Source organism: Clavelina lepadiformis, chromosome 5 (assembly GCF_947623445.1).
Source record: "Clavelina lepadiformis chromosome 5, kaClaLepa1.1, whole genome shotgun sequence".
In the NCBI taxonomy this organism is placed as follows: domain Eukaryota; kingdom Metazoa; phylum Chordata; class Ascidiacea; order Aplousobranchia; family Clavelinidae; genus Clavelina; species Clavelina lepadiformis.
In genome coordinates, this window is record NC_135244.1 from 20,558,120 (window position 1) to 20,572,107 (window position 13,988).

General features: G+C 39.8%; 1 protein-coding gene across 1 annotated transcript in view; it reads left to right on the forward strand.

Annotated features, from left to right (window-relative positions):
* LOC143461206 (deleted in lung and esophageal cancer protein 1-like) overlaps window positions 1–13,988 on the forward strand; it is a 33,111-nt gene that overhangs the window by 1,450 nt on the left and 17,673 nt on the right. Inside the window, exons 4-31 of the mRNA XM_076959035.1 lie at window positions 148–244; window positions 485–595; window positions 805–911; window positions 1,100–1,296; window positions 1,612–1,734; window positions 2,486–2,570; window positions 2,658–2,745; window positions 2,920–3,093; window positions 3,332–3,465; window positions 3,696–3,879; window positions 4,143–4,308; window positions 4,643–4,844; window positions 5,157–5,333; window positions 5,538–5,710; window positions 5,968–6,197; window positions 6,307–6,427; window positions 6,623–6,797; window positions 6,912–7,109; window positions 7,566–7,711; window positions 7,868–7,985; window positions 8,104–8,230; window positions 8,737–8,895; window positions 9,193–9,360; window positions 9,554–9,729; window positions 11,339–11,471; window positions 11,635–11,774; window positions 12,086–12,235; window positions 12,645–12,794. Of these exons, the coding sequence (XP_076815150.1) occupies window positions 148–244; window positions 485–595; window positions 805–911; window positions 1,100–1,296; window positions 1,612–1,734; window positions 2,486–2,570; window positions 2,658–2,745; window positions 2,920–3,093; window positions 3,332–3,465; window positions 3,696–3,879; window positions 4,143–4,308; window positions 4,643–4,844; window positions 5,157–5,333; window positions 5,538–5,710; window positions 5,968–6,197; window positions 6,307–6,427; window positions 6,623–6,797; window positions 6,912–7,109; window positions 7,566–7,711; window positions 7,868–7,985; window positions 8,104–8,230; window positions 8,737–8,895; window positions 9,193–9,360; window positions 9,554–9,729; window positions 11,339–11,471; window positions 11,635–11,774; window positions 12,086–12,235; window positions 12,645–12,794 (4,209 nt within the window). The remainder of the gene's footprint in view (window positions 1–147; window positions 245–484; window positions 596–804; window positions 912–1,099; window positions 1,297–1,611; window positions 1,735–2,485; window positions 2,571–2,657; window positions 2,746–2,919; window positions 3,094–3,331; window positions 3,466–3,695; window positions 3,880–4,142; window positions 4,309–4,642; window positions 4,845–5,156; window positions 5,334–5,537; window positions 5,711–5,967; window positions 6,198–6,306; window positions 6,428–6,622; window positions 6,798–6,911; window positions 7,110–7,565; window positions 7,712–7,867; window positions 7,986–8,103; window positions 8,231–8,736; window positions 8,896–9,192; window positions 9,361–9,553; window positions 9,730–11,338; window positions 11,472–11,634; window positions 11,775–12,085; window positions 12,236–12,644; window positions 12,795–13,988) is intronic.

Below are 13,988 nucleotides of genomic sequence, written 5' to 3' on the forward strand. Positions count from 1 at the left end.
CAATATTAAGTCTGATCATTGCCAATTAGGCAGCCCTACTCTTCTATAAGAAAATGCGTACCGGTTCTAAAACTTGTTTTTGTATGCATAGCAAAAATCTTTTTAGACATGTGAATGCTAATTACAGAATATTGTCTAATACACCAGGCTCGAGCACGTGCCACGTCAGCCGATGAGAAAGCGCTTAGGCATGTCGCTGGAGATGTCGGAGGTCAAAAGTATGAGAAGCTGGGACTTCCCCCAGGTATTGAGTGCAGTAACTACATTGTAGTTTTAATATTTTTGATAAATTTTGGTAAAATTGATAAATTTGTAAAACAGAAATGTACAATTTTAACAATAAATTTAAGGCTAATGGATTGTCTTGCTGGCATTTTTGTGCTTTCGTTACGTAATGTTGTGAATACAAATATTTTTTAATTCCGATTGATAGGCTCCAAACGTTATGTTTTCTATCTTAAAAACATCTCTGGTCTGCTTTTAGTTGCGTCGCATTTTCGATGGTGTTTAGCCGAAGATAAACTGAAATCTCACAAAGTGATTGTTCCAAGTGATATTTTTACTTCAGACCATCAATTGATTGATGGGCCCAAAAGTAAGTCATGAAGCAATCAAAAATAAAAGTACCCAATAAAGTATTTTCATTGATATTTTTGATAAATATTGTGATGCAAACTGAGAAACATGCATAGAAGAGAATAAAAAATTTTGTATAGTTTTTTCCTATTTTACTTGGAGCTTATCTGAAGTAGTCACTGTACGAGAGAAAGTGCGCTCTGTAAGATGTTTTTTTGCTTCTTGCAGAGTCAAACATTCCTCACTTTTCCATTCCAACACTCTCCTCTTCGCTTCATTTCTTGAAAGAAACAACGGATGACGGTTACTTTGATGAGAATGATAGTTTTGTCAAAGTAAGTCAACATAATGTTTCTTCAGATAACTTATCAACCATTGTTTGAGTATATGGTATTTATTTTTGTCAAATGCATGTCTTGCTCATGTGTCATGGTCTTGTCTCGTCTCTTAGTATATGTTTTGCTAATTCCATGTTTGTTTAATTTGTACTTCCACTCATTGTGACAACTATTTCTAATTGCAGTCAAAAACTCAGTTACAAGAGGAGGATGTGACAGTGACCACATTGTCGAGTGACTCGATAGACCTATGCAGTGTCCCTCCCCAAAAGCCAGCAAGTCACAAGGTCAAAGGTGATTTGGCTAAAGATCAATGGAGGGAAAATATGAGACATGAAACAAGGATAGAAGACAGGACATTGCTGGCAAGGCTTGAAGAAAGGTTTTTGAATTATCTTGTAAATTTCCTTTTTCTGATATTAACGACAAACCGACTTTAAGATTTTATTTTTTCTGACTGTATTGCTTTTGCCATTCTTTCAAAAGATTTTTCCATCACAAAATTTTGCTACTTATGTCAAATATTTTCACAGTTAAATGAAGTTAAAGATAAGCTTAAAGATCAAACTATATAACTACCAATCTTTCTTTAAATGGTAGGACTGGCTTAAAAATTTTAATTAGATTTGATTTTGCAAAGTTTTGCAGAAAATAGAAGCCTTATACTGTATCCTTAATTCTCATCATTGTCATTCAGACACAACTTCCTGAAAAATCCTCGCTTCCTTCCCCTGTCGGAACCTCGAGCGTCAAGGTTGTTGACCAAAGATCAACCGAAGCAGAAGATTTTAAAAGCTGGGAGAGAAGTGGCTCAAGAATTGTAAGATTTCTATTGGTTTTCTCAATAGTTATTTTTCCGATGCTAATGATGTAGTAAACCAGGACTTAGGAGATTCACCCACGTTGTTGGGGTAATATTATATATGACCTTTTATAGTGGGTAAATTTTGTTGCCGTTAGCTACAAGATTTTTCACAATGATATTTAATTTCATTTTGTTTAAATAGTTGAGGTCTGCATGACCCACAAAAGTATTTGTTATCCCGAATTTGAAGAGTAAATTATAAGACAGAACAGACCGTATATATGTTGTCGGCCCAGTAGCCGAGTGGTTCGAGCGCTGGCCTCGCAATAAATGTGGCTTGTGTTCCCTGTTCGATACTCAGTGGCACCATACCCTTGTAACGCCCTTGGGCAGGCCATTAAAGACACTTGCTCCTGTTCAGTGGACCTGGTGGATAGTTCTAATTTAGGGCAATATTATAAAAAAATACAAAACACCAAAATAAAAAATGTTTGACAATCGGAGCTTGCACAAAGACTAGCTCGGTAGCCAGGGCTCGAACGATGAAGAATCGTCACTGGGTTTAAGTCGTGCAAAGACTTTCCTTAGTTCGAGGATAAAGATTATCATGCCATACCATTGTAGTGTCAGAATAGCATGCTGCAATTGCTACTGTTTTATTACGCTGCTTCTTGCTTTTGGGTAAAACAAGATTTATAATTTTAATAAAATTATAATTTAAGCTTGTCTTAAAATGTAACTCATTCTGTTGCTTGGTTTAATTCAGGATGACCGAGGAAAATATTCAAGTTTTTGCTGCTAATCCACCCGTTGTTACTTTCACCGAATGGAGTGTTGGAAGAGTTTATGAAGTTAGCTTTCAGATTTTTAAAGCTATTGGTCCTAAAATACTGGTATGTTTTTTTTGTTTTAAGTAAATTATTTATTTTCCTTCACAGGCAATCTTGGAATTAAGAAATGTCAGCACAGTAAGTAGGCAGTTGCGTGTTCTTCCACCGAAAACATCTTATTTCTCACTCGGACTCGGTAAGTTTTCTTAGACTTTGCAGACAAATAGCACCTACACTTTTCACTTTTTTATTTGCTGTCTGAATACATTTTACAAGCTATGTTTATTTAAAAATGAGAAAGCATTGGCAAGAGCATTGCAAACTTTTTACCAATCCTACGTGAGTTTTTGATGCTTGTTTTTCTGTGCAGGGAAATACCCCGGTTCAGAGGGCCTAGTTGCACCAGGAATAAGCACCCAGTACAACGTGCGGTTCATGCCAGAATCACTTTCTGACTACGAAGACAAGATACAGGTGATCTCGCAAGCAGCGTGCCCTCTAGTGGTGAAGGTGAAAGCTAAGAGAACGCCACCAGCCCTGACAAGTATGTTGTTAGTTTGGTCATGATGCTTGGAAGTTTCGTTATTTCATTACGTAGAGCTTTTATTTGGTATTAGCAGTGTAACTTTTATGACTCCAATTTTCTGGTGAATTCTGTTGAATCTCTTGAGGATTACACAGTAGGTTTAGTATTATGCTCCTCTGTGCTCTGCAAAGTACCTTTGACTAAGGCACAATTGAGTTTGTTCTTTTTAAATTCTAAAATAATTCTCTGTTTGAAGTATCTGACAAAATTCAGTGTGGTTATTGCCTGGTCAGTGGAGTTAAAAGTATTGAGCTTCCGATAAAAAACGTCGGTGGAAATGGAAGATTTTGTATCTTGAAGAAATGTATGTGGCCTGCTGCTAATTTCAAGGTTAGTAAACACGTACTATTTATTGTAATGACGCGTGCTATTTACAAGCCATTGCGTCAACTAAATATTTTGAAACAATGCAGAAATATGGTAAACTTGTACAGTTGTAGTTAATCTAGTTGCATTACTAAACTACTAGCTTGTTAATCTTTGCTTAACTATGTCATATTTTCAGAGTCTTGAGTCTGAGTCTTGAGTCATCTTGAGTCTTAACTATGTCATATTTTCAGACCGTTGTTAATCCCAGTTGTTTGGATCTTGGGGTTTTTCAAATCCGACCCTCAGTCTTCGAGGTGTTGGCTGGGGAACGCATCTCATTGGAACTTCTCTTTGCTCCTGATGAGATCAAGGATTACTCGGAAGACCTTGTGCTCATTTGTGATAACTGCCAAGTGAAATATTTCACAATCCAAGGTTTTAAGTCATTTTCCGAATCGTTTGTCACTGAACATAAATTTTTATACCCGACTTCGTTAAAATCAAAACAAAAAATCAGGCTAAACTAGTATTCCATATGCCATTTATATATTGATAGAATAATTAATAAACCTGTTTTGGTGAAATTGTTTTTGAAGAAAAAACAGCTAAGAATAGATAAACCAAAAATAGTGACAATGCTAAACACATCTCTCCCTTCAAGTTTGCTCAATGTCACGACCTAATAATTCTCATCAAAGGATGCGGAGAGAGTGCGGCAGTTGAGTTGGTGAGTGTCAGCGATGGAGGAGAGGAGCCTCACCGGGTCGGCGAGATATCCGATCTCACCGCCAACCACCTTGTCCGTTTTCCCTCACTCAATCCTCATTCCTTCTACATGAAGCAGATCATCATCCATAACTCAACGTGAGTCTTTCTTGAACTGCTTTGAACTTTGACATGTTTTGTGTGCTTGTTGACAATGACAACTCTATTAGTTGACAATGAAAGAAGTGCATTGCAACTGAGTTGACAACGATTTGATATGTACAGTGTTGCAATTTTGATTTTGTTATTGTCCGCTTGTCATTAATTACCAATGGTGTGGTTAACATTACACACAACGCTGTATTTTCATCATTTTTTGTATGTTTCTTGGTAAACCGAGCGATCAAATCAAAGGCAGTTTATGCAGTGTAATCCTGACACCACCGCCCTTAGATGGGTACGGATGTTTCATGTCATAATCTTTATCACTTAGAAATGTGGAGATGCCATTCTCATGGCATATCTTGAAGCCAAATCTCCGATCAGCATTGGACACACTTTCAGTGGAAGACATCAACTGGGAGAATTTTGAGTTTTATCCGGATCCTTCCTCTCCATTCTTTGTTGAACCTCGCAGTGGAAACATCCAACCGAATGGGATCCATGAATTTGTTATCACCTTTGCGCCAAACCAGGTGAAGTATAAAAATATACTTTATCCAGGATCTCACCAGAGTCACAGGGTGGATCTGATGATGCCGGTGTTATTAACAAAAAAAATCAGCAAAGCTTACGGATGAAATATAAGACACACTTCCTATAGCATTCAACTTATTCAACTTTGTAGACGCTTGGGTGGAATATTGAGATACAGCGGCACGCTTTTCGCTATTGCTTTCAAAAACTGCTTGTACTGTTTGCAACTTTTAATAAATAGTATGCTTTATAATATCTCTGCCAAGATGGCTTTTAATCAGTAGTCAGTACAGCATGTGATTTAACTGTAGGTTGGTGATTACACGAACGTCTTTCATCTAGTCCTGAGTAACGTCCCGGACAACAAGCAGCAGGTCACGATTGCGAAAGTTCCGTCCAGTGCGAGTAGTGAAGCCGTTGAAAAGTCGAGTCATGCAAATCGCGATGAGTCAGCACCCAGGTTATCAAGGTCAAGTTCCGGTGTTCAGGTTCGTGTAATATTTGCACATATGACGTCACAATGACGTCTTATTCTATTATTATTACAACGTGCTTGGCACCTGTATTCACCCTGAAATGTTTTATAAACAGTGGCCACTGGTTGTACCGCTTGCCAGCGATTTCTAAAATTTTGTCAACCATTTCAACAAAAAGTCAGTATGTTTTAATGAAAGCGCATATTTTAACAACAGTTTGCATCGGTGCCAAAAGTTGCCTCCCTACGTGAAGTCATATCTCTTGAAATTGAGGTTCAAGGTCAGAGCATCCCTTACTCGGTTCTCCTACACCCCCCAGCTATTGTGGTGCCTGGAAGCGTGCTTGTTGGCGCCACCGTACGGCGACCATTACGGATGGCAAATTACAGGTACCTGTTCATTGTTGGTTTATTCTATCCCAGATTGCACAGGTACGAAACAAAGAGGTTATCCGCACCATTGACATACCATTTCTGGTCGTATCATTTTCTCTTCTTAATAAGCAGTTTAACTTCGTAAATGTAACTGTCGATGGAATTGTGATACTGCCAGTTGTTAAGTTGTTGTTTTTCTTTTGGTTTCCACGATTCTCTGCATTTTAACCCATCGCCGTAGTTCACATTCAAACCTTTGCATCTATCAACAGTTTGGCTCCGGTTCAATTTCAGTGGGACAGCGAGTCGACCCCGAATATTGTCGAAGTGAAGCCCCCTATGGGGCTGATTGACCCCGGTGAAGTAGCCGACCTTGAAGTGACCCTGACTGGGTCAAAACCGGGACCGCTGACGTGCGACTTAACATGTTCCATAGAGCACCAAGACCAACCAATGAAATTGAGCGTCGCGGCAGAAATCAAAGGCCCAGAGGTTGTCATTGGTAAGTGACGTCAATGTTTATGTTAGTTGAGTCATTTATGACGTGATATAGTTTGCGTTAGGCCAAGTTAACCAGGTAATCAGCCAATTCGACATCCATCTTTTCTCAGATAACCTTTCCATAAATTATGGACTTATTCAACTGGGCACGTCTGTCACGGAGAAGCTGTACATAAGGAATACCACGCAGCTAAACGCGCGCTGGAACCTTATCCAGGCCGATAATGAAAAGTAAGCCAGCAAATTTTTTGTTCGTGTTCGGCATTTTCAACTAAGGATTAGTAACAAGTAACTGTAAGGATACTTGTCGTTGTGACATCATCCACCGCGTATCCTATCGTTTTCGGTTTTAACATTTCGCTAAAGACATATTTGACAGGTTGATTTTTTTTATTTTTTTTAAATTATTTCTGCTTTTTACATTAGTTCGGGTTTGGTTGTTTGGCCTTCATACGGTGAATTGCAATCTCTCGGAAAACAGGAAGTTACCGTGACCTTTAAACCCACTTTCTGCCAATCACTGAACACTTTTCTTAATCTCGAAGTCTTCGGAGGTCGAGGTTTGAGTGTTGCGGTTAGAGGCGAAGTTCAAACCCAACAGGTCAGAACAATTAAGAAAAAAAGCGTTATGTGATGTAACAATCGCAATTGTTACCAACTCTATATAGAAAGGATTGAGAAAGTGTTCCTTGCATGCGCCTTGTACCTTGCTCAGGTCTGTTTCGAAGATTGCACCCTGGTGCTGCAAGAAACTTTCCTGTCAGTACCAAAGACATCGACTGTAAAGTTGATCAATCAAACCCTATTTCCTACGTCATTCATGTTCGAAAAATCTCGTGGAAACAAGTCGTGTGACGCCGATGCTTATCCACCCACAGGCGTGCTTGGACCTAGAGAAGAACGTCTTGTTGAGGTGTTGATAATGTTCTTTTCGATTTAGAATGTTGTCTTGTCTATTTTGTAAGCATTATTTGGAAACCTAGGAAAGGCCGATTTTGGGTTCAGCTGTAAAGGTATTTTATTGTTTGCTTGTGATAAGTTTTGCTAAACACTTTTGAATTCCTGGCCAAAACTTTTTGAATCACTTTGTCACGAAATGGATCCGATTTTGGTAACAACCGTCTTACGTCTTCCATATATTTTCCAAATTTAGATGGCAGACCACATAAAATTCCACATGAAAACACATTTCTACATATTCTCAGTGTTTTTAAAGTGTTTTTGGTGACCGAAATGGTCTCCTAAATTACTCCAGCAGCCTCTAGAAATTTATACATCTGCAACTACAGCAGAAAATTAGCAGATAGTCTTTAAAAGTCTAAACATTTCTGAGCAGCCGTCACAGTTAAACACTGCTTACCACATTCAGATCACCTTCACAAGCAACGTAAACGGCGAAGTTACCGACCTCTATCTTCCTTGCAAGATTGAAGGGATGAAGCATCCGGTAGTACTCGGCTTCTATGCGAATGTTCTGGGTTTATCGGTTGAACTTTCCACGCCAGGATTTGATGGGTAGGCGGCATTTTAACGGTAGTAGAAATAGCATTTTACTGAAGGATTTGTATCTTTGTAGCCGTAGCCATTTGCTCGTTCTTGTTGGATTAATCGGCAAATGATTGTTCTACTTAATCTACTGTAATTGGGGAGTTTTCTCTTTTTCCATTACAGTCCAGATTTGAAACTTGATTATGGGCCTTGGGTCGGAAAACTTGAAACCAGCAAAGTTCTTGTAACAAACTTGACCGCTATTAGAGCTCCCTGGACCGCATCTGTCCAAAATTTCAAGGTGAAGTTATCAGTTCTTTAATGACTTTGTGTTTATTAATTTTTTTTTTTCGGTTTACCGACTCAACATCTTGCTACTTTCCTCTACGCGCTTTAACTTAAATAATATTTTACGTCAGAGTCGTCCACCGTTGCCCAGGCAACCAGCGCATGACTTCAAAAGCGTAAAATCGCGTCGTGCGATGCTTGGACGGACTCCAAATCTCGCCGATCCTCTAGCGAAGAGCGCGACTCAAGCGATGGCCGGTTTGTCTTGTCCTTTCATTGTCTGGTCCTGCATAAGGTTTAAGCCGGGGTTTTGATTTACTCCGTTATAGTCATTTTTTATCTAATATGGATTGACTGTCAGTGTGCTGGCAACAATGACTTTGCCCTCATGGTTGCCTCGATGGCTGCGTAAGTGGAAGAATTTGTCGATACGCGTTATTGTACGCGTGGCTATGGCGGATGATTTCAATAGATTTTCAACTCAACAATGCAGCAACCTTGACCGTTGCTCCATACTATTTGCGATCTGCTGAAAAAATGTGCAAACTGCTATAATATGGTTTATGTAACGTGCAAAAACTGCCGCAGCCTGCCATGCGTTATTGATTTGTCTTCAGAGTATAACCTGCTGTGCTTAATACCGTACGAACGACATGGCTGTTCTTTTTGTACGGTTACTATCGTCGAAATTTCTTTTTATCTTTGCCGTAAACTTTGTCTCCTCAATACTTTAGAATTTTAACAAAAACTGACGTCTACCACAGAACACTCCAAGTTGATGCTTCGAGATGGCAGAGGCCTGGCGTTTGCCGTTGAACCGGAACGCGGCTTTTTGGAGCCTTACCAAAGCCAGGAGATAAACGTCACAGCTTACTCTGACATGTGGGGACGCTACAATGACGTTTTTACTTGCCAGATAGAAGGTAAGAGATGTAGATACTTCTGTAGAGAATTCATTTTTTTATTTTCATTGCGATTTGCAAGTGGCTTGTATAAGAGTTTGAGAAAAGTTTATTCGCCAAATTTTCTATTTATAAACATCTTGCCTAGTTTCGCTCATTATGGCAAGATTATTGGATTGACCGATCAATTAATGCAAATAAAGTCAGAGAACGTGATGCGTAAAAGACAGAAAAAGAACAAGTATCATCCCGAGTCACCAGCCACCTTTTACCATTCTAACACGACTGACAAAACTTATTGTGCATATAAACTAACAGGTTTGGAGGCGAAGACCATTCCTATAGAGGCGAATGTAGTTGGTTCCCCTCTCACTTTCCAGGTTGCCAACGACAACCAGAAGGCGGTCGTGGTCAGATACGGCACTCGTCTGGAAGGGGGCTCCCCCGTGACCAGGAAGCTGAGAATTAACAACACGAGTCCGCACGGTGGGGTCGTGTTTCTGCCCTTCTTTGTTTTCAGTTTTTCCCAAAAACTGACGGTTCTGGTATTAAACATACAACAATGTTGATTCCGCTTTTCACGCATTTCTTCAGTAGGAAAATAATATTTCTCCGAAATGCTCATACTTTGAAGTATTTCTTAAAATGATCAAGCAAGCTTTCTATTTCTTTCCGCTAGATGTCAGGCTAGATTGGCGCACTTTCAACTATCCGGAACCTGACGACAAGAAAATTATTGATTTCAAGATCTGGTTCGGGGAGGCCTTTCCACTGCTCACGGAGAAGACTTCTGACGTATCTTTTAAGTCATCGTTACGTCATCTTAGCGAAATCCCGGACTCGCCGACTTCACAGGTAGACATCACAGATTACCAACCAATTCGTAGAGAAGTTGACATAAAAACATAAATTACTTAATTGTTTTACTAGGACAAAAATTAAGAATATATCTGATGCAATCATGCATTGTTTTGTTGTTATTTTATATCGAGCGTGGTTAACATGTCACTTCCGGTAAGCCAATTGACCTCGGAAAACATCTTGGTCAATGGCAAGAAAGTTTTGTAATTTTGCACAAATTTTCTAAGATTTAACCATTTTGATCGAAATTATTACAAACGAAAACAATTGAAAATATTTAGTCACACAACCAACGGCATGGATCATCAAAAATCTGTGCGCTTGTTCGAAATGATCTTTCTGCAATCAGTCAAGGGTTTTACAACAAACAGCCATGATCCAGCCATTTGTGTGTTACCATGATCCTTTCAAATGCGTTTCCATTAACACACATCAACGTCGATTGTTATCGTTGCTGAAACGATAAGACGGGTGAATGAAATTGTCATAAGTGTACGATCTGCTCATTGCTTTCACAAACCAACAGATTAGATCTGTGTCAACCACAAAAAAAGGAGCGTACGGGCGTTGTTTTACTCATAGAAGAGATATAAGTGGTTATATTTGCCGAATCTAATCTGGCCTCAATTGAATTGCCGCCCAGATCTCTGCCGTCATTTTTTTGTACTAGATGTAAAGATTTTATGTTTTACCTATGTTTTTCCTTTTTTATGTTTTATGTTTTTTGTTTTTATGTTTTACTGCAGATGGCAGTACACAGCATATGATACCGGTCCACGCCCATTGCACTCACAGGCTAGACTGGGCTGGCATGACCAAGTATTACATAACATAAATCATATAACTCCCAAACGGGCATGGTCATGCAAATACTGTGTTGGAGATTGATGCCAACACGAAACATCAACCGTCGAAATGCCACGCACGTTATTTTAACATTTTGCATGTTTTAAACGCTTGAGGCTGTGGGCGCCTATTTGCAGTCACAATACGACTGCAAGTATTAAGTATAGTATTGTTTGTTGTCAGCAAAATTGCTCACAATAAACGCTTAGCTGTCAGGTATTGCCTTAATTAACTCTGTAACTTGCTGAACTGCTCATTCACAAAAACCTTCGCATTATATTCGAACGAATATGAAGCCCACTAAAGCTTGCTGCTCGCACAAAACTGACGTACAGCATTGAAGCAACTTTTAAATCGTCTTTTCCCTGAACACACCACCTGCCCGTCGGCTGAACCTGGCTTTTTTATTCATGTTTTGTGGGTATACCTAATTATGGGTTTAATGGCCGTGCCATGATGCCAGAAATTATTAGATTATATTTTTTGAGCACGTTTGAAGCCTTTTTGACATTGTCGCTTTTCCCGTTCATGAACGCATACTAATAACATCTGGCTTCATTTTTTCGTCCCAACCGCGCTTTTGATGAAAAATAAAACGACTGAAGCACAACAGACACCAGTAGGCATTGGCGTGCAAACAGATTTTCCATATAAAAAGTATAAGCTTCAAGACAACCAGACCGACTCTAGCAACCGTATATTATGTACAACTTATTGCGTTAAAGTCCCAGTAAAAACTTAAATTTGTTTGATTTAGATGACACTGAGCGTGGATTCGACTCCGAGATTCAAACAACTTCCGAAACTTGTGAACGTAAGAATCGAGCCCCATCTGGGTGAGAGATGCGACACTCCCTACCGGATTGTACCCCCTCAAGTGATTGTGCCTGGTAGGTGAATGCTCACTGTAAGGAAATGTGGTTAAATTTTTTGAAAAATGATCTTTGTTCTTATAATAACCGGAAATTCGAGTAATTTCATCGCGTTTTAACTTCGTTTAATTTTGCCTCGTTTTTGCCGCCGGTTAATGTGGATCACTTTTGATTGGTGCAGCGCAAGGTCACGTGACGATATCAGCCCTGTTCAACCCCGTGATTGGCCAATGCGACAGCAAGGAGGGAAGAGAGTGCCTGGCATATGCGCTCGGTTATATGACGTTGGACTCGAGTGACGTAAAAGAGGAGAAAGATAAGGTAGTGTGACGTCACGTTGTATTATTTCACGAAATTCGTGCTTCTAATACTGTATTATAATTTCCGCTGGTTGTAAACATGTTTTACGGTTTCCTTTGCCATTTTCCCAGACTTAAAATGAATGCAGCATCGTACAAAGTCAATGTCGTGCTGTGGTGTACTCACCGATAATAATTAATAATTAATTAAAAAATCAATATTAGAAAATTTTCTCCGACTTGATCTTGGATGAAAGAGATTCTTTTTCTGACTTACGCATCACCTTCTGTTGCAGAAATCTTGAATAACTGCTTCCATGTTTTCCCGAGCAGGTAACCAGAGGCGACGGATACGTGATCGCCCCCTTACGTCTGGAGATGACGTCTTTAGTTCGTCCGGGGATGCTCCGGATCGAAATGGAGGACGAAGAGGAGCAAACTTCCTTCCACATCCCTCTCTCGCATCTGGACACGGAGCAACAGGTGAGGGCATCATTCACGGACTGATAGTGTCCGTGCTACAAGCGTCGTGCGGGTACCTTCGTTTCGTCTGCGGTTTTCGAGAAAGTAAAACTTACACTTAACTGTGACGTCATGATCTCTTTTATGTGATATGTTGTCATCACGTTGATGTAAGCTGTGTGCGGTTTAATGTGTAGGATTTGAGTTGTCTGTAAGTTTCAGTTCAATTTCCGGCTTATTTTGCGTTTTCTTCTAAACCCCACGACGTTTCTAATCTTGCCAGACCAACCCCGGGGCTACAAAGCGCGGTTTTCAGAAAGTTTGCCAAAAACGCAAGATTTGCCAATTTTTTTCAACCGTTTATGGATAAAATATTAAAACGCCGTCCTTTCGCAGAAAAGCTAAACGTTAAAAGACCCGTGTCTTGCAGGGTTCGAGACAGGCGTGTACGCTGGGTAACCCGACCGAGACCACTTTGAGCTTCAGCCTCAGTGTGAGAAAGCCGTTCTTTCTGCTGGCCAATAAGAAGAAGGCAGAACATTTAGCTCGAAACCTGCTTCGCCCTCAGGACAATTTAAAGGTAAGATGACGTTGGGAGAAAATTTGAATTCTACTCTTGTCGATTTCGTTGTGAAATGCCGCAGACATAAACGTTTGCGGATGTGACGTCATTATGCTGCTTTATGTCTTAATACCGCGTTCGTTTTTTGTCGAATTTCTGCGGTGCGCGACGAAATTCGTAGAAATTATAAAGGAGCGTGATGCCCTTCTAGAAGCATGTCGATAACTACTTTCGCTCCACAATCACGCAGAAAAATCTCGATCTGATTTCAACGTGTGCGTTATATGCGAGGGGGCTTTTCCTTGGCGGTCACGCAAAGGGTTGCATCGAGTTATTTTTGAGCGCTTGCCGCAGCATTGTCAGCATATAAAGGCGATGTTTTTGAGTGAAATAGCTGAAGTTAGTATCAAGTTTCGAGACACTTTTTCCGATGTTGGATTCGAGAATTATTGACTTTATAAATAAACGTTAGCTGCTAAATCTGAGCGTCTTTCAAGTAGTGCGAGCGTTTTTCTTACAAATAGCAGGTAGGCAATAGAAATGATGATCAGGCATATGCAATAGGTCATGCGGAAATCCAAATCATCCGCTTGTTAGTAGGTAACTCACCATTCTCGATGAGTTGTTATTATGACGTCAAACCCATTGTTTCGTCAAAACGGCATTACGTCAACATTAGAAAAGTTACTTTTACATCTTAACGCGGGCTCTCTAAAGTTTAAAATAAGCCGCTTGGCTTAAACAACCGAAGGGATTTCTTTTTTCTATCATCATGCAATGATTTGTCATGGTAAGAGAATATAAAGGTGTATGAGGTTAACATTTTGAAGATCGATTGAGTCTCTACACTGGCTCAGAACGCTTAAAAACGTGATGAAATCACCGAAGGTTATATAAGGAGTGCTGTTCTTGTCTCATCATTTTGTCATCAGTGAGTCTTCATGTTACGTTACAGGCAGACGTTGTCATATGTAAATGTCATTTTGAATTATTTCCTACACAGAAAGTCTGTTTTTAGCCTACTGCCGTATATACCTATTGCCATGTTTAGTCGTATTTAAGACTCCGCTTGCGAATATAATGAACGCGCCCGTCAGTGATTGCTTCCAAGATGGTTGCCGAGGTGTCATAGTAAGGAGCTCACGGTTCGTTTTACGTCAAGTGTCACTGATTGCCTCGAATTGGGCAAGTTACGTTGTTGTGGAGCTGGAC